Source organism: Neophocaena asiaeorientalis, unplaced genomic scaffold, assembly GCF_003031525.2.
Source record: "Neophocaena asiaeorientalis asiaeorientalis breed wild unplaced genomic scaffold, Neophocaena_asiaeorientalis_V1.1 scaffold521, whole genome shotgun sequence".
NCBI lineage: Eukaryota > Metazoa > Chordata > Mammalia > Artiodactyla > Phocoenidae > Neophocaena > Neophocaena asiaeorientalis.
This window is the reverse complement of record NW_020174712.1, coordinates 2,157,091-2,180,493: the sequence shown is the minus strand read 5'-3', so window position 1 is coordinate 2,180,493 and position 23,403 is coordinate 2,157,091. Positions and strand designations below refer to the sequence as shown.

At 44.7% G+C, this 23,403-nt stretch overlaps 1 protein-coding gene across 3 annotated transcripts in view; it reads left to right on the top strand.

Moving 5' to 3' along the window:
- Positions 1–23,403, top strand: part of IRF2 (interferon regulatory factor 2) — an 85,710-nt gene that overhangs the window by 34,464 nt on the left and 27,843 nt on the right. For 2 of the 3 annotated variants that reach the window (XM_024760007.1, XM_024760006.1), the window contains 4 exons: positions 10,382–10,477; positions 18,572–18,671; positions 19,931–20,107; positions 20,426–20,472. In XM_024760007.1, the coding sequence (XP_024615775.1) occupies positions 10,391–10,477; positions 18,572–18,671; positions 19,931–20,107; positions 20,426–20,472 (411 nt within the window). In that variant the 5' untranslated portion in view covers positions 10,382–10,390. Of the gene's footprint in view, positions 1–6,735; positions 6,760–10,381; positions 10,478–18,571; positions 18,672–19,930; positions 20,108–20,425; positions 20,473–23,403 lie in introns of those variants that run through there. The other variant, XM_024760005.1, reaches the window with a different exon arrangement.

The following is a 23,403-nucleotide window of genomic DNA, read 5'->3' as shown; positions in this document are numbered from 1 at the left end:
AGAGACCCATGTGTAGTAAAGTGGTTGGGCAGCTGTGTTTGGGAAGAGTGGGACCAGAGAGTGGACATACTAGGGAGAGGAAGCGGGGAAGTGGAGCCTGAAGGGCAAAGATGGACCCTCTCTTGGAAAAGTGCACATATGCACAGATGCAACGTGTGCCATATATTTCTAAGGCTTACTCCCTGGGTCGAGAACTTCTGTTCTCTTTAGGCTGCGTTGAGAACTGTTTTCTAGAATGACCGTTGGCTCACCTGCAGTACTGAAAGCCAGAGATATTTTGGTGTCTTTCTAGCACACGTGTGGAGGCCATAAGTCAACTTCTCTGTCAGCTTATGGTGTGATTCAGAGGCTAAATCGTACTGTTTCAGGTACCAGGGTAGACTGTGGTCAGAGACAGGGAAATTTTTGTAAAGGAGCTATGGTAATGTCTTCTAAAAGGGTATAGAAAACATGCCTAATAAGAAAATTGTGGGTAGAATGGCAAATATGCAAAAACTATAGTCTGGGTGATTCTAAGTATGGGAAACTGTTTCTGTGGTATTTAGAAGTATTTAGACTTTTAATTTCATATGCATTTATATTCCATTCATGGTGAAATCTATTCCCCATCGGCCTCCCTGTTTTCCCATGACTCAACTGGAGATATTCATGAGACATACGAGACCTGGAAGGCCATTGGTTAATGGTACTAAATGGCAGTGATACCTACACTTAGCCGCATGACAGTTATCCTAGGATAATAAAAAATAACTGATTCTTAAACCCTGGAGATTCTTATTCAGTAGTTCTAGGATGGGGCCAGGGAACCTTTTTTTTTGATCCCCCAAGTAATAATGCTGCACAGGCAGTTTTGGGATGCTGGTATAGGTGAAAAGAAAGTATAGCAAAGTATGCTTATGATATACTGAGCCATACTGGGTTATGATATATTGAGCTATTTATAGCAATCCTGCCACATCATTCAAGGTTCGGTTCCTGAAAAATCCATATAATAAGGGAATTCATGGTTGAATTGCTTAAAACCTGAGAAACACGGGGCTAGAAACTAAAATACTTAAATGAATCTATGACGTGTCTTTTTAACGTTCAATAAAGTAAAACAGTAAGTGCATGAAATTATATCCGTGATACAATGGATAGCATACAATTGATTTCCATTACCTACTAACTCTCCTGAAGTTTAACAAAACTTTAAAATTGGTTTTGCATTGGTGTGGAGAATATTATGCCGAGAGGCAAGCTTTTTTCTGCGTCGAGCGCTCCATCCAAATGCTGAATGTCTTTCTGATTTCCTGACTGCTAATTGTTGACTTGGCCCTACGGTCCCACCAGAGTATGTAGCGTGATTTGAATATTGTAGGCAGAGAAGTATTAAGTATAGCCAAATGGGTAAGTCTCAGACCCCCTCCAAAATGCACAGAGTCCTTTCATCTTAGCTCTGAGCATGGTATTTTCATGCCAAGCACATGCTGTTGAACTTCGCTTGTACATTTCACTTCTGTCTCCTGGGAGTCAGTTACCGCTGTAAGGGTTTGCCGCTTCTTCTCTTCTATTTCCTTCTCTTCCGTTTTCTACTTTCCACCATGACCTCTGCCTCCCCCACCATCCACATGCTCACACACATCTGTACACACAGCTGGGAACCAGTCTAGCTCAGTACGATGCTTTTTATACTTTTTTGGCCACAGTACCAATATAATAATATAAAGTTGAAACAAAAGTTTAATGAAACAATGCTTACTGTTATTTGGGGAACCCTCATAGTTTCTGTTCTGTAGTCTCATACATTAAAGTGCTTATCGTCATCCTGTAATTCAGATCTTAATCCAATAAACTGATTTCCTGACCCTCTAATGGGTTGCTACTGGATGTTTGGAATAAAAACTGTTTTAGAGGTTTCGGGCATATTCTTCCAGTCAGGAAGATCTGGGTTTGAATCTTAGCTTTACCACTTGACAGCTCTGCATCTTGGGAGGTAGCTTCATTTCCTCATCTGTAGAGATGGAGATAAGATACTATACCTCGTACAGATTGTTTGAAGATGGAATGAAATAATGCATGAAAAGCATTGGTATCCCATTCTTAGTAAGGGCCTGAGCCAATGTGACGGGGTTAAAGAGAATGATGATGATGAGAATGGTGGTGGTGGTGATATTCAGTTTTCAACTACAGCTTCCTCTCAATTCACATAATTTTAAACTGAAATTCTTATTTTTTCAAAAAGGTACACAAAAGTCAGTGTGGGGAGTGTAGGATGTTATGTAAGAGGAACTTATATTTTGGGAAGGATTACTGCATATTCAGGAAAAATCACCACTAAAAATTGCTATTATATTCCTACAGATGTATTGCCACTTGTGCGTGCGTTTTTCTTTTCCTGCGTGTTCCCATAGCCACCATCCTGGACAGAGCTGCAGCTCTGGCTACCGGCTTCCTTGCCTCCACGTGTTCCTGCAGAGAGTGCTGCTTGGTTCACGATGAAACGAGGCCATTCAGAGCTTTTTAGTAGCCCCTGTAAACAAGCTGAGTATCTAGCTGGGCATTGGAGACCCTCCAGAAAGACCTGGGCGCAAATCTTGGTTCCCCATCTGGGGGCTTGTGTGACTTGGACACTTTTTTCTTTTTTTAAAGTTACCTTTTCAAGCTATCCTTTTTCTCATCTCTAGAATGAGGATAATAATATTTAACTGAGTAGGGCTGTTGTGAGGGTTAGTGATGATATTTGTAAACTATCCAGTCTGTGCTTCTCACACGCTGGCTGGCTCGTATGAAGCTTCCCCCATGTTGGTACGTGCATCAGTTGCTCTGCCCACATCAGCAAAGACATCTTCCTCAGTTCTGCTTTGGCCATTAGTACCAGCCTTTACCTTGCCTAACTTGGCCTGCAGCCTTTTCTCTGCCGAAGTGATCCCTCCCTACCTTATAAGCTCTTCCTTTACCATAAAGCTTTCGCTGATGAACCCATCTAATAATGATTTATGAACGAGTTCACCTAGTTGGCAGTTAATCATATACTGCCTTCGGATCTCTATTGCAGTCTTTTATTATTATAATTATAGTATTATCAGTTAGCTTTATATGATTTATGTCTCATGCCCCCAGGTAATTTATTAATTCCTTGAGGGTAGCGATACTGTCTTACACGTCTTTGAATCCTCCACAGCACTTAGCACAGTTCCTTGTAATAACGTGTATGTAATAAATATTTGTTGGTACACTGGATGACTGGATACTGCAGACAGCACATCCACAGGAGGATTGGGTCCAGTGCTTAGAGTTGTGAGAGAAGGTTTAATGGATGAAAATAGACTTGAGCTGGCTTTTGTTGGGAGGGTAACATTGATGTAGGTTGATACGAGGGGTGGTGCATGGCTATGTGGGGAGAACTATTAGGTGACAGGAGCCTGCACAGGCATGTTTAAAACAAATGATGCAGCTGCAGAAGAGATGGCACTGAGCACTGCTGTGATTGGCTTCTGTGACACAGCCTCAAAGTTAGGTCCTGTGCTTAGCAACTCAGCTCCCATCCCTTTGCTTTCCCTGTTGCCCGGTTGTGGCTTATCTCCTGTGACGCTGTAACTGGGAACTGATGCGCTGTGGGGCTTCTGGTAGAAATTCTCTACGTTTTCCTCTGAGTGAAGATGCCTTTATCTCCTCTTCATTCCCAAAGGAAATTTTCACACTGTATATAACATTTTAAAATAGCAATTATTCTCTTTGGGTGCTTTAAAGGCATCTTTCCATTGTCTTCTGTTTTCCATTGTTTCTGTTGAGGAGTCACTGTAAGCCTTCTGGGTTTTGTGTTTTTTGGTTTTTGAAGGTCATGAGCCTGTTTTTCCTCCGGCTGTTTTTAAGATTTTTCTCTATACTTTTGGTTTTCATCAAGTGTGCCCTACAGTATGCCTAGGTGTGGTTTTATTTATAGTTGCCAGTTTGGGGTCTGTAGTGAGTATTAAACCTGTGGTTAGGTGGTCATTGATCACTGTCTCTTCAAATTTTGCTCCTGCTTCATTCTTTCTCTTATCTTTGTGGAACTTCCAACTACCCATGTTTAGACCTTTGTAGGTCTAAAATACAGTCTATGGATTTTATGGAGTCTGTTTTTACATGTTCCACTTTTTTGTCTCAGTGCTTCATTCTGTCTGTTTCATTGTGACCTCTCTTCTGGTTCACTGTTTCTTCCCCTAGTGATGTCTAATCTATTGGTGAACCCATCCATCGAGTTCTTAATTTTAATTATTTATACTTTAGTTGTAGAATTTCTATTGTTTTATAGTCTCCAGTTCTCTGAAAAATTTTTCCATCTTGCCTTTTATTTCCTTGAATGTATTAGGCATAGCTGTTTTAAAGATTATGTCTGGAAACATTTGCTATGTGTATATTCATTATATCTGTATAAAATCTGTGTATGTATCCCTATTGGTCCATTTCTATTGTTCATTACTTCCCTTGGTTTTCTATTTTCTTGTCTTTTAGCCTTGTATTCCCAGCTGTATTGATTGAATGCTGGGCATTGTATCTGAAAAACAGCACAGAGAATATGAATCTTAGGATAATGTCATCTTTCCTCAAGATATGATTTAACTTAACTTCTGGTAGTTCCAGATCGTTTTAATTTGGTCAAGGATTGAAATTAATCAAAGCTGGGCTTTAGTCTTTGAGGTTAGTCCATTTCCATTTAGTTTTATCCCTTACAAAGCTTGCATGTTTGGAAAGAGGGAGGTTTCCAGGACTCCCTTTTCTTTAGCTTCAATTCTTATCCCCCTAGTCACTGAATGTGTCAACAGCTCTGCTCAGCTTTGATGCCCTAAAGCCTCCTCTTCTGGATTCAGCAGATGCCCCTAGGCTAGGAGAAGAGCTGCCCCAAACATCAGGCTTACCATCCTGGGTTTCTTTCTTCTCCCAGATCTTGCCCTCCTAATTCTTTACTACCATCTTAGTTCTCTGATGTTTCCAAATATATTTTTTAAAACACACTTTGTGGGACTTCCCTGGTGGCTCAGTGGCTAAGAATCCGCCTGCCAATGCAGGGGACACGAGTTCGATCCCTGGTCCAGGAAGATCCCACATGCCGCGGAGCAGCTAAGCCCATGTGCCACAACTATTGAGCCTGCGGTCTAGAGCCCACGAGCCGCAACTACTGAACCCACGTGCCACAACTACTGAGGCCCGCACGCCTAGAGCCCGTGCTCCGCAACAAGGGAAGCCACTGCAATGAGAAGCCCGCACACCACAGTGAAGAGTAGCCCCCGCTCGCCTCAACTAGACAAAGCCCACGCACAGCAACAAAGACCCAATGCTGCTAAACAAAACAAAACAAAACAGAAAACACACACTTTATTTAGGTTTCTTAGTTATTCACCAGGAGAGTTAGGTCTGAGTTACCTACCGTGCCATTACCAGAAGCAGCACCCTGTCAGCCAAGGATTTTATTATCTAAAATCTAGCAGAGATGTTTAGAAGTCTGTAATACAGAACACTAACATGATTTAAGTGGTATTTTAGGATGACTGATACGTCAGTGGTATGCAAAACAGAGAGGGCTTGGGAATACCTCCATAAGTAGAACAGTTAAAAGACCATCATAACTGAATACTTTCTGAAGTGAGAGGAAGACAGGCATTACGGTTTCTGAGTCTGGGGATTTGCAGACAGACCTGAACGAGAGTCTGGGCTCCCCTACTGACCAGCAGGTTGCCTTTGGGCAGTTCCCCAACCTATCCCCTCATCTGAAATATGGGGTAGTAAAGTCCCTGCCTCCTAGGGTTAAAAGAGAAGTGAGAAGCTCCCAGAAAACCCTGGTTTTCTTGTGTGGCATATAGGAAGTGCTCGGTAGTAGTAGCCATTGCTGTTACTATTCCAAGACCCGAACCTCAGTTATTTAAGTTAGAATTCAAGATCACTGTTAATGACACTGATCAGGACCACAGTTAGCATAGTCAGCTTCATGGGGGATGCGATTTATGTCCTGTGTATCACAGTGAACAGCTCATGTGCCTTTATGGAGCAGCCCTGGTGCCAGTAATATTCTAAATACTTGCCATGTACTGAATTGATTTGTAGCAATGCCATAGTTTTGAAGATGATCCCAACCCGAAATCTCCAGGATGTAAGGATAGCTGATTTTCCAAAGTCAGGCTTGAGGGTAGAAGCTTCATATTTTAGGTTTATAGAACCATAAATTTAAGCATTTCACTTTTAAAAACAGCACAGTGTACAAGAAATGAAGCTTACAGAAAAGATAGATCAGATTATGAGCCTTCATGTTACCAACGGATTCCTAGAATCACAGATAACCTAAGAAATTATCTTTGTGAAACCTCTCCTTTTTCTAGATGATCAAAGTATCCACCAGAGAGATTGAGTGACTGGCCCGAGGACACACAGTGGTAATGACAAAGCCAGGACTGGAACACGAGCATCCCGATTTCTGGTGTATTTTGGTCCTCATGGCAAAAATAGCACCTCTTTGTCTTCTCTACCGAGTTCCATGCCTTCTTCAGCTCTGTTCAAGCAACGCTGGCCTGGGTGTTGCTGCCCATGGGAAACTTGCCTTAAAGAAGGAAGACCAGTCTATCATCTTGAATTTCACTGATAGAAGCTAGAAAACACATGCCACGTAGGCATGAGTTTCTGGTGCTGGCTGCATGTAGAATTCTACCTTTCCTTTCTTTCACCGGAGGATGCATACTTGAGCGTCATGAGAAGTCTATGTCAAATGGCAACCTTTTTATTCTGGGTTGTGTGGCAAGACGACTGGTAATTCATTACCTGTTCAGTGTGTTTGTCGCAGGGGGCGGGGGAGCAGGCTGTAAAATCAAGTAAGACAGAGGAAGTGCCTCCAGGTAAAAGGGTTACCTTTCATTGTGTATCATCGGGGATGTCCTAGCTGTTAAAAACAGCAACACCATAGAACCTGAAATAAGTGAAGCCCTTGATAATAGAGTTTTCCCTACTCGGATCAGATATTTGCTATATTTGCTTTTCCTAAAAATCTGCTTGTAATTAATGACAGCCCTGATGACTGACTTAGAACAGTTTTTACACGTGTGACTTCCGTAGTGTTTTGGCTAGGTGAGCGATAAATGTTGAGGTTTGGCTGAGCTGCATCCTTGTTAGAAACACACAGGATGGAAATAGGGGCTGGGCCAACGGGTAGATGATACAGCAGCACCTGCCACACTGAGGCTAGTAGAGGAGGCCTGTCTGCCAGGATGACCAGACTTTGTAGTGAGTCGCAGAGGAGCCAGGTGAGTCTGGATCCTTGTTCCGTGGAGTGTGGTCCAAGGACCTAGGAGCTTGTTAGAAATAGAGAATCCCAGGACTCACCAAAACCTGCTGAATTGAGATTTGTATGTGCGTTAATGTCGGTGAAGCACTGGTCTAGGTTTTGTAATCAGCTCTTATCTTTGCTATTAACAACACTGATCATCGGCAGGCCGACTCTCAACCACTGCGCCACCAGGGAAGCCCTAGGCTTTAGTTTTAAAGACAGAAAGCTTTTTGAACTATTACAGGTGACCGTTGTTTCCAAATGGGTTGTCTGTGAAAAAAAATAGGGGAGGGGGCTTCCCTATTTTGAGAAGTCCGCCTGCCGATGCAGGGGACGCGGGTTCGTGCCCCGGTCCGGGAAGATCCCACGTGCCGCAGAGTGGCTGGGCCCGTGAGCCATGGCCGCTGAGCCTGCGCATCCGGAGCCTGTGCTCCGCAACGGGAGAGGCCACTGCAGTGAGAGGCCCGCGTACCGCAAAAAAAAAAAAATAATAGGGGAGGAATATATTATTATAATGACGGATTGGAAGCAGGGGCGTGTTTCTGTGTTGCTAAGCTTGTCATCTTGTCCCCTCGGAAGCGCGTGTCACTACGTAGCTACTCTTCCTACTGCCCTGACTTAGCTGCGCCCTTTCTGTGTCTTAAGATCTTCTCAAGGAGGAGGATCTGATCGGATTGACTGGGCAGAGCCCAGTGCACACTCGCCCAGTGCATCTAATGTGGGCAGCTTTTCCTGACGCTCCCAGAACTCTCCATAACTCCTCTTATCATCCTGGACACAAGATGCTCCGTGGGCTGTGGGAATTATCTTCTCCCCTGTCTCCCGCTAGACTGGGAGTCCCTAGATGGCAGGGACTGTCGTCTTCTTCCTATTCCTGGAACATCACTCTTGATATATGATCTTTGAGTGGGTGGGTGAAAGAGTGAGTGAGTGGAACAACTTGAGACCCACTCAGAGCAGCTGTGTTGGGGGCTCCCTGTGGCCGTTCCACGTCCTTTTGGACTGTCCCTGCAGTTCCTGTCACTCCTGAAGACACCAGATGAGTGGGCGGGGCCAGCCTGCCATGGTGACGGCACCTTGCCTTATCTTCAGAACTGGCCCGGTCCTTGTATTGCACATCTCGCGGGGGCGGAGTGGGGGGACGGCCGCATTTAGGCTTTGTAGGATTAGCCAAAGACCTAGAAGAGGTAGAGCTCCTACTCCCAGCGAATTTACACTTTGGTTAGGAAGAGAGGCTGAGCACAGCTGAAAAGTTTACATTTAAGATAAGAGTTAGATAAGAAGAAAGACAACATTGGAATAGCTGCCCTGATGCAACGTTCGATTTTCAAATGAGCAGTACAGGATCCCTGGGTATTGTGGGGCCTGGAGGGGGACGGGTTCCTTCCGCTGGAGCGTCCGGGGGACGGGCCTCGTGGTGGAGGAGGGCGGAGGCTGCGTCTTGGAGCACTGCTGGGGATTGGCAAGGCCAGGAAGGAGGAACAGAGAGGCAGCGGCAGGCGGCGTCTGAGACAGCGAGTAGGTCAGAAGTGGGGCAGAGGGCCAAGGGAAAGGCAGGGGCTAGGATTTAGCTCCAGAATTGAATTAGACTCTACAGGCAGAGGGTGGGGCCCCAGGTGGCAGAGCAGCTGCACGTAGGGGAGATGGGAAGGCCTTTGTGAGCTGGACGAGCATATTACTGAGACTTTGACCATCTCAGCCTGAAGTCATCTGGATAGAATATTCAGAGCTCGTTTTCGGAGGAGAAAATGAATAAAGGAAAGATGAGGCAACCAAGGGTTGGAAAGAGGATGATGTCCCACTGTGCACGAAGTCCTGTGGAATGGATACTTGGTCGCCATTGCCTCTGCTTTTGAATCCTGCATCGAATTTAAACTTCCGTGTAAACAGGCTGAAGATGAGTGATAGACGGCACTGTGTTAGTGACCCCGCTCTGGGTGTATTTAGGTGGACAAGGGAAAGACTGTATAGAAATGCATCTGGAAGGAGGGGAGAGAGGTGTTATGTGGGCTGGTGGAGGACAGGTGACCCCAGGCCAGAGGAGGCGCATGGCAGTGAGGAAAGACCCTGAGGGAACACTCCAAATAAGAGATGCTTTCGGGCTTCCCTGGTGGCGCAGTGGTTGAGAGTCCACCCGCCGATGCAGGGGACACGGGTTCGAGCCCTGGTCCGGGAAGATCCCACATGCTGCGGAGCAGTTAAGCCCGTGTGCCACAGCTACTGAGCCTGCGCTCTTGAGCCCACGTGCCACAACTATTGAAGCCCATGTGCCACAACCACTGAAGCCTGCGTGCCTAGAGCCTGTGCTCCACAACAAGAGAAGCCACTGCAATGAAAAGCCCTCGCACTGCAACGAAGAGTAGCCCCCGCTCGCTGCAACTAGAGAAAGCCAGCGCACAGCAACAGAAGACCCAACGCAGCCAATAAAATTAATTAATTAATTAATTAATTAAATTAATCTTTTTAAAAAAAAAAAAGAGATGCTTTCACATCAAAGCGATGCTGAAGCCAGAGCTAGAGGCTGGTGCACTCTGCAGGGAGACAGACGACATCAGGAGGGGTGGCCAGTGGGTGAAAGGCCTTGGAATCGCGTGAATTGATTCCGTAAGCGCTTGGAAGTGCCCATGCCGGGGCTTCGACACACGTCTGTTACCCAGATACCCTCGAGGAATGACATGGTTATTCTGTCCACCCTCGGCTCTTGGAAGGATAATACCCAAAGGTATTTGTCAGGCCCTGGTCCTCTGAGTACCTGATACACTGAAGGTACCTGCCGTAAACACAGCCCAGCGTTAGGTGTCCGGGCCCTGTGACTGGCCGAGTTTCTGCGTCATGGGACCCTCTCAGCTGAGAGCAGGGGTGGCCTGCACCACCACCCCACCGAGACGGCCCCTGGGGAATGAGTACCGCACTCAAGCAGGGGCGGGGGGCTCTAGGGCAAAGCCCCTAATAAGCTCTCAGGGCCCCCCCAGCCCCCATGTACACATAAGCTGTGCGGTTTTGAGGAAGAGGAAAATAGAAGAGGGTCAGGCAGGGGTGTCAAGACTTCACGGTGCAGACATGACAGTGGGTAGCAGAAATGCCTGACGTGTTGCTTCTCTTCTGCAGAAGGGCGCCATGCCGGTGGAGAGGATGCGCATGCGCCCGTGGCTGGAAGAACAGATCAACTCAAACACGATACCAGGGCTGAAGTGGCTTAACAAGGTAAGTGCGTGTGTGCGCGTCTGCTTGTATGCGCATGGGTGTGTGTATCTGTGTGAGAGAGACCCTCACTAAGCCGGTGCCTGTGGATCACCGCAAGTGAAACTGTTCTTCGTGTCCAAAATATTATGCTTATTATTTACAAAAAAACAACCAAGCAAAAAGGATCATGAAAATATGAAATTATCATACAAGGAAGACTTATCATCCTCTCAGACTGTAGCCTCGACCCCGAGGTAAGGCTCTGGTCTCGTGGATGACTGTTGATGGGAAGCTTCTTGCTGTATTTCTGTTCAGTAATTCTTACCCTTTTCCTTCTCTAAATTCCTTTCTTCTGGTTTTCGAGGATTAGAGGACATGGAAACTGTAGGGCTTTCTGCTGGGAATGGAGCATATTGATTTTCTTTTCAGTACTCTTTATGTAAAGAAAACTTTTGTTTTTGTCTTAAAAAATGGTTTTATTTTTATCATGAAATCCTGTTTGTGTGCCTACCTGTCCTAAAAAAGCAGTATTGCATCATTTACACCCCCTATCTATACATAAATACTTCCTTACTTTTATCAACCTGAAAACTCTCAGTTTACTTGATCCTGCCTCTCATGGCGGAATCAGGAAGACATTGGATGTGAAAGTAAAGACCACCTGAAAACATTTAGTTAAAATCTAGAAAAGCAACGAATACATCATGCTTTCTCTAAGATGGCCCGAGAGAGAGATTGCTCTCGCACTACCAGGAATTGCAGTTCTTCGGAGCAAATGTCGTCTTCCTCTTCTGCCTCCCCTCTGCGTTTTTAATCTTAAGGACACGATGAATAATTTAGCAGGTCAGCTCCAGAGCTTCGAGCCAGATTGTGGCCGCTCCTAACAAGAGTACAAAATATTGCAGCATACTTTTTTTTTACTAATGTTACTCCTTGCTTCATTTTATTTTTTCAGTTGTCTCTCAGATCTTATTTCTTTTTGTTCTTTTCCCCTCATTTACCTATTTTTTCACTTATTTTAAGTGTAACAGTGTATGTATTTGAATGGATCTGAGTCCCTTCTGAAACAAGATGGGGTAGAAGTAAACAGAAATACTTTAAGTAAAGCGTATGCTCACTTCACGTGACCTGTCATATATTTTAAGGTCTAATGGCAAACAATATATTTTTCCAGGCTTGCAATGTCTATAGTGTTTTAGGTTTATATCCTGGAGGGGCTTTGTAATTAGCCTGTTGCAAAGAAACAAACGACAAGTCAGGTTGCCCCTTGTCCTGCTGGGTTAGCAGGGGCGCATGCAGAGGTGTCAGTAAAGGGGAGATGATAGTCAAAGGAGAGTTGAAGAGACATAGGGTCCTCAAGAACAAGAATAACGATAGTGATAATGATCATAATAAAACTAATTTGTGAAGTGCAGGCACTTCTCTACGCCAGATCGTGCGTTCACTCCCATAATCCCCACTATGGGGTAGATGCTGTTATTTTTTCCATTTTGCAGACAAGGAAACCAAGGCTTGTAGGTTTAGTAGGATTCTATTTTGAAGAACAAAGTAACATTGCCTATTATTGATTTAGGGTGTGAAATTAAAGCAGATGTTGCTGATTTCCGAAGAGAAGTAAGTTTGGTCTTGCTTTTTCTGTTTTTAAAACCCACCCACCCGTTTTGGCTGGCTCGATGCAGTGGCGCACGCACAGTGTCACTGCGTCTCCTGTACCAGGTGGGTGCTTGATGTGCTACAGTTTGTTCTCTGTAGTAGGTTGAATGGCGGCCCCCTCAAAAGATAGGTCCGCATCCCGAGCCCCAGAACTTGTGGATGTGAACTTATTTGAAAAAAAGAGTCTTGGCGGGTGTAATTGACATAAGGATTTGCGGAGGAGATCATCCTGGATTATCCCGCTGGGCCAATCCAACGACAAGAGTCCTTACAAGACACAGAAGAGGAGACGCACATCCACGGAAGAGGAGGCGGAGACTGGAGTGATGCAGCCACAAGCCAAGAACACCTGGAACCGCCGGAAGCCGGAAGACGCAAGGGAGGATTCTCCTCAGAGCCTCTGAAGGGAATGCAGCCCTGCTGCCCTCTTGCTTTTGGATTGCTGGCCTCCAGAACAGTGGTAGAATCCGCTTCTGTGGTGGTAAAGCCGCCCAGTGGGTGGCAGTTTGTTACGACGGCTGTAGGGAACTTATACATCCTCGCAGGGTAGCTTCCTCACCGGTACTCTGCACTGAGACACCTTTTCCTCCCGCCACTGTGCCCATGTTTTTCGGATAGAGGACCAGAAAGTGAATGGGTGCCTCTTGGTGCAAGTGAACACTTGACCCCTCTCCGGCTCTTGGCTCGTGAGTTCCCTTCCCTGGTACAGAGGGACAGGAGACCGTCCCCTTGTCCTCTGCTGGGCTGGGTGTGGGCCAGGCTGAAGGAAGGAGGGTGTGCTGTGGCTACAGTACACGGCACCACTCAGGACGGCGCTGTGCCAGGAGCTTGTGGGCTGCCTGAGCGCCCAATGCGGACAGAGCTGTGCCTGTCCCTGTAGACCTCAGGTGGCCTCAGGGCATTTCCTCTCAGTACCCACAGCTCCCCAGGGCGTCTATTTATAGGTTTCTGCCAACTCAGGCTGGCTGGCGTTCGTCTGTCCACAGAAATATTTTACTCAGACCTTACTGTTATTTCCTGCCCATTCATAAGCCTAAGAATCCCTGTTCGTGGGCTTCCCTGGTGGCGCAGTGGTTGAGAGTCCGCCTGCCGATGCAGGGGACACGGGTTTGTGCCCCGGTCTGGGAAGATCCCACATGCCGCGGAGCGGCTGGGCCCGTGAGCCAATGGCCGCTGAGCCTGCGCGTCTGGAGCCTGTGCTGCGCAACGGGAGAGGCCACAACGGTGAGAGGCCGGCATACCGCAAAGAAAGAAAAAAAGAATCCCTGTTCGTGTTTTGAGTGGTTTGAGGCCATTCCAAATTCTCTTCTCTCACTGGAGCCTGTTGTGACTCCTGGAGCACCTGTGCTGTCTGCGGCACTTTGTCATTCACTTGTGCCTTAGCTGTGTTCCAAGTGTCAGTCCTCACGGTGAGGCACTCCAGGCTGGCCGTGCCAGAGGGCAGGTACCAGGGCTGTCTTGGTTGTCGCTGTGAGCTCAGTGCCAGGCCTCGTGCCCGACACCCAGGAGGTAACATCGTGCTGAGAATGAATGGATGAATGATGGGCGCTTGAAGGGGAGGAACATCAGTGACTCTGTTTTTGTTCTGTTAAGATAATTAGACTTAAGAACATGAGGTTGGCAGCTGTCACGTGTCTCTCAAATGGGGGCGCCGTCAAACCCAGTGCATTCTTAGCAAGAGACAAATAGGTGGTTAATTAATGCCTTAAATTTGTTTCCACCTCCTCCTTTCAATACATGAGGGGTGGAGGGTGATGGAACGGGTCCTCTGGGTTCCTCTGGAGGAGTGGTGAGGAAGTTTGGCAAAGCAATATTAGAACTAGTTCTTGAAAGGGGTCGTGGCTTGGGCCAGTTACTTTTTATTATGAACATTTGCAAATAGACATAGTGTGCTTGAATGATCTAATGACTAGGAAGAATAGCGCAGTAAATTCGCATCTAGATTTAAAACTCACATCTAGATTGAACAATCATTAACATTTAAAAAGGATCTGTGGGGTGTGTGGTAAAGCAGCTCCTTGACACTGTACATCTATAAGATCCAAGAAGGTTTCTTATAGAGCCACAATACCACTATAGGTAATCGTAAATTAATCGTAAGTAATCGTCACTTAAAATGTCATTACTGCCTGTTCATATTCAGAATGCCTTGAGTATTCCCCAGGTATCTTTTTACAATTGATTTGTTCAATCAGAATCCAAAGAGTGTGCGCAGGTTGTGTTTGGTTCCTGACTATGAATGGTGCGCTCTCCCTTTTTTCCGTCTCTCCATTGGCTTGTTGAAGAGACCAGCTCAGTTCTGGATTTGTCCTCATTTTTGCTTGTGGTTTCCCTGGGCTGTTTCTTGAGGAAGGAAGGAGGTGGTCGCATTCAGGTTCACCGTTTTTCTCGTCGCTCCGATTGATTCCCACCCTGGTTTTTTTGTTTTGTTTTGTTTTGTTTATTTATTTCTGGCTGCGTTGGGTCATCGTTGCTGCGCGCGGGCTTTCTCTAGTCGCGGCGAGCAGGGACTACTCTTCGTTGTGGTGCACGGGCTTCTCATTACGGTGGCTTCTCTTGTTGTGGAGCACAGGCTCTAGGTGCACGGGCTTCAGTAGTTGTGGTTTGTGGGCTCAGTAGTTGCGGCTCACAGGCTTAGTTGCTCCGCAGCATGTGGGATCTTCCCGGACCAGGTCTGCATGTCCCCTGCACTGGCAGGTGGATTCTTAACCACTGTGCCACCAGGGAAGCCCCCCAACCCTGGTTATTGACGTTCTTATTTCTTACCGGAGATCTGCCTGGACCAGGCACCAAGGCCCCTCCCCAAGCCTGGGAGATCATCAGGTAGCTCCCGACCTTTTCCTGCTCTGCACTTTGAGAGCAGGCTTGTGCTTGTGTAAATATCAGGTCATCTCGGAACAAAGTAAGAAGTCCAAACAAAAGTAGCAAATGACATCGGAACATCTTGTAAATATTGGGGGAGTGAAGAGGCACAGGGAGATAAGAGGACTAGTTTCCGTTTGGGGCCAAGCTGTGTTTGCTCTGCTTTGCTCAAGATCATCTCGTCTTCTCAACTCGAGCCGGGCTTCTCTCTCCTGCCTGCAGGTGGGCAGAGGTCTCTATGTATCTAAACATGAGTAGCTCCGCTACTGCATTTAGTCCTTCCGTGCACGCTGTGTGTAGACACCAGGGGTGGGGACCCGGCGCTTGGGATTCTGATGGCACAGCCTGATGTCACAGAGTCTACACAGAGCAACGCCCTCCCTGTCCCATACAACCAGAATGTTTGCTGGTCAGAATCTCTTTCAGGTTTAAAATGAGTTTTGCCATCTTTATCTTTCAACGTAGTTCTGCAATTTGAAAAACTAGTTAAAAGTTACATGTAGCTTTTTAAAAAATTTACCATTTAAAACGTGCAATCCAGTGGCATTCAGTACATTCACAGTATTATGTAGCCGCCGCGACCGGAACTTTTTCGTCACCTCAGAGGGAAGCACTGTGCCATGAGGTAGTCACTTCCCACTCTCCTTGCCCTGGTTCGTGGCAACCACTGATCTGCTGTCTGTCTCTTTGGATTTGCCTTTTCTGGATATTTCATATAAATGGACTCTTTCAACATGTGGCCTTTGGTGGAAGGTGTCTCTCCCTTAGCACAGTGCTTTAAAGGTTCATTCCTGTTGTAGCACATATCATACTGTGTTCCTTTTTGTGGCTGAATAATATTCCATTTTATGCATGTATAACACATTCTTTTTCTGTTCCATCAGGGGGTGGACCTGTGGGTTGTTTCAGTCTTTTGACTCTTGTTGAGTAGTGCTGCTATGAGCATTCATGTATAAATGTTTGCATGGACAGCTGTTTGTAATTCTTTGAGTGAAATTATTGGATCATGTGGTAATTTGTGTTTTGGGTTTTTTTGGTTTTTTTTTTTTTTTTCCTTCGGTACGCGGGCCTCTCACTGTTGTGGCCTCTCCCGTTGCGGAGCGCAGGCTCAGTGGCCACGGCTCACGGGCCTAGCCGCTCTGTGGCATATGGGATCTTCCCGGACCAGGGCACGAACCCGTGTCCCCTGCATCGGCAGGCGGACTCCCAACCACTGTGCCACCAGAGAAGCCCTGTGTTTAATTTTTTGAGGAACAGCCAAGCTGATTTCCAGAATGGCTGCGCCATTTTCCGTCCCCACCAGCGATGTGTGAGGGTTCCAGTTTCTCCGCATCCTCACCAGCACTTCCTATTTTCTGTTTATTTTTTTAAAAAATTCCCTGGTGGCGCAGTGGTTGAGAGTCCGCCTGCTGATGCAGGGGACAAGGGTTCGTGCTCCGGTCCGGGAAGATCCCACGTGCTGCGGAGCGGCTGGGCGCGTGAACCATGGCCACTGAGCCTGCGCTCCGCAACGGGAGAGGCCACAACAGAGTGAGGCCCGCGTACCGCAAAAAAAAAAAAAAAAAAAAAAAAAAAAAATTCCAGCCTTCCTAGAGGATATGAAACGGTATCTTGTTGCTGTTTTGACTTGGCATCTGCCCGATGATTAGTGATGTTGAGCACCTTTTCATGTGCGCATTGGCCATTTATTTATCTTCTTTGGAAAAAGGTCTATTCACATCCTTTGCCCATTTAAAGAGGATCCACGGTGGATAATTGCTAGGTTCAGTCATTACTTTTGTGGTTTCATGGTTTGAGCATGGTTTCTGGGAAACTAGTTTTGGGAGGTGTGTGCGTGTGTGTGTGTGTGTGTGTGTGTGTGCCTGCAGGCACGCAAACGCTTGAAAAGATCTACTTATAAAATCAACTTTGTGTCTTAGGAGATAGATTTCAGATTGTGTCACCCCAGATCTCCTTTGTCCTAGAAGAAAGTACACCAGCAGATTCTTTAAGGATCTGTATCTTTAAGCATAAACCTTTAGGTTCTGGTTGTGTAGTTCAGGAAAAGTTCTTTCACTGAGATAAATTCATTTGCACGTTTTCCCCTTTCATGTGAACGTCAGACATTGCATTAAGTGACTTTGCCCTCTTCTTTTCATCTACAGTAAGAAATAAAGTCTCACTCAGCCCTCTTCTGATCACTGCCCTTTTGAGTCTGGCCAACCTGAAACCCTGCCCTCTCTCAGTGGATGCTACAGCATGAACCAGGAGGGAATTACGAAAAATCTCTCGCTTTCAGTTCTTCTTTACTGACCAAGTTTTAAATACATACAATGTTCCCTTTTAACAGTTCTGAGGAGATCTCAAATGTTCTGACATATTTTCAGTTCAGGCTTTGCAATATGTTCTGTGGGGAGGGCCAAGTCCCTTTTGGGTCGGTGGGGACCGTTTGTATCTTGCATTGTGTGAGACCAAAGTGGTGGAAAATCCCTACTGACATTTTCCTTCCTGCTCCAGTGTATTGTGCAGAGATCCGCATACCTAGAGATTATCAGACCTACCTTAAGAGCTTAAAAAAATATGGTTTTCCTGGGTTTTAATCTCCATGGAGTCCAAGTCAACAGATCTGTTGAAGGACAGGAAATCTTCTAAATCTAAACCCTGGGAGACAACGGGTGATATGAATAAGTGACTGAATATGGGATTACACGACCTCGGTTTTGAATTCAGATACTTACTACTGTAAGTTCCCAGTTTCCTCAACTGTAAAGCGGAAAAAATAACATACGCACAGCTCGTTAGGGTGTTGCAAAAATCAAAACTGAGACCACGTGAACATGCCAAGTGAACCAAGTTTCACATAAGTAGTTTTACTACAAGTGTGACTTTGTTTCCAAAGCACTGGTTTCTAATCATATGTTTGCCAGGATTGATTCTAAGCAATTTTGAGTTACCTCTTGGGATATAAGAGAGATGGAGAGGGTCTGCTATAAGAAGAACAGTACTCGAGGGACTTCTTTCCAGAAAAGGAGTATGATCTTCGTATAATTGGTACATCTTTGTTTGCATTTATTGCTATTTCGTGCAGGGTAGTAGACACATAGGGATTAGAACAAAATCTTTTATTTCTGTTGGCTGCGTGAGCAGATTGAGATAATTAGTCTCTGTGACAATGGCCTCAGACACCCTCAACTTCCCTTTAGCGGCAAAGTGAGTGTTCATTTGGAGAGTTGCCTAAGTTTTAATTTACCTAAGGCAGAAGGAGTTCCTCTTTACCAAGTGATGGGAGTAGATGATAAGACTAAGCATTAGAAATTTCAGTAAATGGCCAGTTACCTGTGTTCCTAGAAAGGAAAGGAGGCACATTGGCATTTCCCAAATCATCACCGTTGACCTTGGAATTTATTTTTATCCTACCAGACTCCACTTGCCTCTCAATCTCACCTGGTAGACTGTCAAGGTTTGCGGCCCAGTGGGGAAGTGGGTTTGGTTTACAGTAGATACTCAGCAAACCCAGTGATACTTAGCAGGGAATCTTCCTAGCTAGAACTAGCTATAATCCTCTGCCATGGTGGCCTGAAACCCAGGGCTGCAGTGCTTATTGATTTTTTTTTTTTTCAGGAAAAGAAGATTTTTCAGATCCCCTGGATGCATGCAGCTAGACACGGGTGGGATGTGGAAAAAGATGCACCGCTCTTTAGAAACTGGGCCATCCATACAGGTATTAACCCCGCATTGTTTATAGAGCCCGGCACTGTTGCTTTTTTGTGGTTGTTTTCATGCCTTTAGGTATAAGTGACAAATTAGATTGCAAAATATTTAAAGTGTACATTGTTTTCTGGTGACAATGTTTTAAGTTCTACTCTCTTGGCAAATTTCAGTTATACTGTAGACTGTTAGCTATCGTTTATTTTTACTACATATATAAAATCTCCTGGCTTATGACTTCATGAAAATAGCTCTGATAAACCTGGGACTTGTTCCCAGGCACATCTAGGACACGTGGGGTACAGCCTGCATCACTCAGAGGTGTTGCTCGGGCTTTCCTGGTGGCGCAGTGGTTAAGATTCCGCCTGCTAATGCAGGGGACACGGGTTCGAGCCCTGGTCTGGGAAGATCCCAGATGCCGCGGAGCAGCTAAGCCCGTGCACCACAACTACTGAGCCTGCGCTCTACAGCCCGCAAGCCACAACTACTGAGGCCTGCACGCCTAGAGCCCATGCTCCACAACAAGAGAAGACAGCGCAATGAGAAGCCTGCGCACCGCAACGAAGAGTAGCCCCCGCTCGCTGCAACTAGAGAAAGCCTATGTGCAGCAACAAAGACCCAATGCAGCCACAAACAAACAAATAAATAAATTTATTTTTTAAAAAAAGAAGTGATGCTCAACCCATTCCATAGAAAACTTAGTCCTTAAATTTCCTGTAAATGTGGTTTTCTGATGAAGTTCCCCAGGTGTGTACCAGGGGAATATAGAACTTATTTGTTTTGCGTCGTATAAACTTGGGTCAAATTTATCTACCCCAAAGGTAGTCAAGATTATATTTATTTATAACAAAATTTAACTAGCCAGCTATTTGCAGGAACGGACTTTTACTTAATGTTTGAGAGTCAGATGAAAAAGAGACCTTCCAGTTGCCTGTGCTTGTCGGTCTACTGGCCTCCTAGCTTTGTCTCTTCCTTACCTTGATTCTCCGTTCTTCTACCATTATAATTTTCTCTCAAGCTGTTTCGTAGAGGCAGGGTGACCAGTTTGTCCCAGTTTGCCTGGAACCGTCGGGTTTTAAAACAGAAATTCCTGCATCCCAAGAACCTGCTCAGCCCCAAATAAACCAGGAGGTTTGCTCACTGTAGGTGTGGCCTAGAATTAAAAGGGTTCTCTGTACTACCTGCCAGCAATCCTGTCTCCAGACATTTTTACTCTAGAAATAATTTTCCCCCTCTTTTTCTTAACCTTGATTCTTTCAACTATTTTGTTAGGAAAGCATCAACCAGGAGTAGATAAACCTGATCCAAAAACATGGAAGGCGAATTTTCGATGTGCCATGAACTCTCTGCCTGACATTGAAGAAGTCAAAGATAAAAGCATAAAGAAAGGAAACAACGCCTTCCGAGTCTACCGAATGTTGCCTTTATCTGAACGACCTTCTAAGAAAGGTGGATAACGATATTTACTGACTAAAACAATGATCGCTTGATATACCTTATAGTGCCTTTGTGATTTCTTTATTTCCACATCTGTAGTCACAGCAAGGATGCAACCCTCGTCCCCGTTGTGGATGATAATTCTGCTCTTACCTGGCTGGGGAAAATGACTCTCAGGGCCCCCCAAAAGCAGTCAAAGAAGCATTTGGGATCTTGGCCATGTACAGATTAAAGCAATAAGTTCATTGAGAGTTTCAGAAAGAATTTAACTTAGGGAAAATGCCTCTCTGTTCTTCATGAATTAATCCAGAACTATTTTTGTTGCCACAGGAAAGAAACCAAAGACAGAAAAAGAAGACAGAGTGAAGCACATCAAGGTAATCTTTGTTCAGAGAGGAGGCCAGAGTTGTGATCATACTACTGATTCATATTCTGTCTCATAAAAATAAGTGATGTGATCTCTGTGAAGTATTTAATCTTGCTTCTTTTGCTGTTGTGTTTCATGTGCTTTACACGTCTCCTCTTTGGCATGTACCAACTTGTAGACTCAAGTACACACATCCCCTGCTTCATCCAACTTCCCTGAGCAATTTATGAATGAACTCACAAATCCAGGCTGAGCTTGACAGTCTCAAGCCTCCATCTGGTCCCTGCAACTGTTGCCAGCATGTCACTTAGTTCCAGCTAAGCTCCAGCAACCAGCTACTATCTGATGATATTAAGTAGATTTTCAGGCCATTAAATATTTTTTAAAGTTCATTAAATAGTATATACTTACATTAGAATGTATTACCTATATTTATATATATGTATTGTGTTGGCCAACTTTTTGGCCAACCCAGTATGTGTGTATGAATGTATGTATGTATGCATGCATGCATGTATGTATGTATGCATATATTCCATGACAAGCCATTAGTTTGGGGACACAGAGGTCTGTTCAAGCCCTCTATTCGTGTGGATCTCAATAGTTTTTTTTCCTGCTGCACTATAGAACCAGCTTTCATAACTTCCAAAAGTTTTCCGTAGGGATGCGTTTGTGTGTGTGAGCTTTTCAGTGGGCTGTGTAGTCTGAAATCCACTGCAGTGTGAGGGTCTTTGTGTAGATTAGGTGGCCCTTGTTCAATAACCAGAGAACTGCCAAATATCCCATGCAAAATCGAGGGTGAGCTCAAGTTGCTAAGCGAAGAGCAGACACTGCAGTCCAGACTCATAGACCATCAGAGAGAAGATTGTCTGTTTCACCGTGCCCTGTTTGCAGATGAAGAAACAGAGGCTCGAGAAAGTTGAGTGACATAGACCCAAGGGCAGTGGAACATGTGGCCAAGTTCGCACGGTTATTTAGAACTGAACTTAAAAGAGATGCCAAGCATTCTGGTTTCTACTCTAGAATAACTCTTGAAGGAAAAACCAAATTGCCCAGACAGCACAATGTTTAAAAGCAAGCCACTTAGTCAAAATAATCGGAAAATAATACCCAAAAAATGTACTTCAGTTTGAATTGTGAAGGTAGAGGGAAAACTTAGGTAAATTGTTAAAGTTTCAGACACATTTACTCCTGCAACGGAAAATCAATTTTTTAGCTAGAGTGTTTTAGCAGTGAGACCTCCAGTTTCCACTTCCAGTATTTTTAGTTGGTGACTTATTTGAAATATAGCATAGTATAGGCCTCATTTTGTTATAACTTTTTATTATGGAAAAACTTTATACAGGAAGGAGGCAAGTGAGTCAAACGTACTTCATAGACCGTCACCCCGATTTCAGCATTAATCAGCTCGTGGCCATTTTGTCTCATTAGTACCTCCCTCCACTTCCATACATCCAATATGAAACTGCAGATGTTCAACCATTTTTGACTTACAAAAACAATTTCATATGGTTCAGCCCAATATTTTAAAGCAGATTCCAAACATCTTATTTCTTTCATGACTACGTCAGTATATATCTTTAAAAGATAGACACTCCTTAAAAATAACACAGTATCATTATTGCATCCGAAAAAATTAACAGTAGTTCCTCAAAAACATCAAACATCCAGTCAGTGTTCAAATTTCCAATTTGTCTCATAAGTGTCATAATTTTGATACAGTCTGTTTACTTGAATCAAGATCCGTATAAGGTCCACATGTTGTGATTTTTGGATATGTCTCTTAAGTTTTTTTAACCTATAGGTTTCCCCTAGATTACTTTAAAAAAATTTATTTTTTCTTGGAATGAAAAAAACCCTGTTATTTGTTGTAGCAAGTTCCCCACAGTTTGGATCTTTTTAGGCCCTACATTCTGATTATTGTTGTTTAGTCAGAAAAGTGTAACTTCCACAGATATGTGATTTTGAAGAATCTGCTATAATCTTAAGTACAACTGTATCATATTTGCTGCTAGTTTCACAGCATCTAGCTCAGTGCCTGGTACAGAACAGATAATTAATACATATATGATCACTGAATAGATGAATGAGTGTTTGTTGACTAAATAGATGCATAAATAAATGTAATATATGGGGAGGAGGGAGTGGGGGGTTTAGAATGCAGATTTAATTTTGCAATCTCAGTTAATGGAGAAATGAAAATGGAGTAACAGATGTTCACTTTTCAACCAGCTTTGCTCAAACATAACCACCAGACTTCACTGAATATCAGATGCCATCGATTGGAAGATGCACCGTTATTTTATGTATCTGTAAGCAAGAAAAAACTGCTTGCAGTGAAATCATGACACAGAATTGATTAGAGGGCACGTCCCATTTCAGGGGTGTGGAAATGTGAGGAATGTGCTCCTTAGAATTGATGACACATGGTGTTCTTGTAAGTAAAGGACATCTGCAGTCACATCACCGATGGCAGTGTTTTCCACATGGCCAGACACCGCACTGACCCAGGGAAGCAAGTGAGAGATTTCCTCTTAGGTGCAGCCATGTGGGGCCCAGCAGAGAGTACAGTGAGAAATCCTCCTGTGATGTAGACATGGTCAGTGTCCGAAACATGGCCCTCATAGAGACATTGTTCCTTCAGCAGAAGACAGGTGATTTTCATCGGAAAACTTTTGAATTTAAATCTACTCGCATCTGTCCTATGATGAAGCCTCAGAACGTGGATAAGGCGAGCGGGCTCCCCAGGTTCTGTGGTTCATGACTGCACAGCGTTCATGTTTCTGTAGAGTGGTTCAAAGTTAATTCTCTAGGTTGTCTGGAATTATATATATAAAGGACCTTATCCTTACTGAGCTATTAATACATTACTTTTTATTGTTTGTCAAACACCTAAGCTCTGAGTTTTCTGTTCTGTGCATATATATATATATATATATAT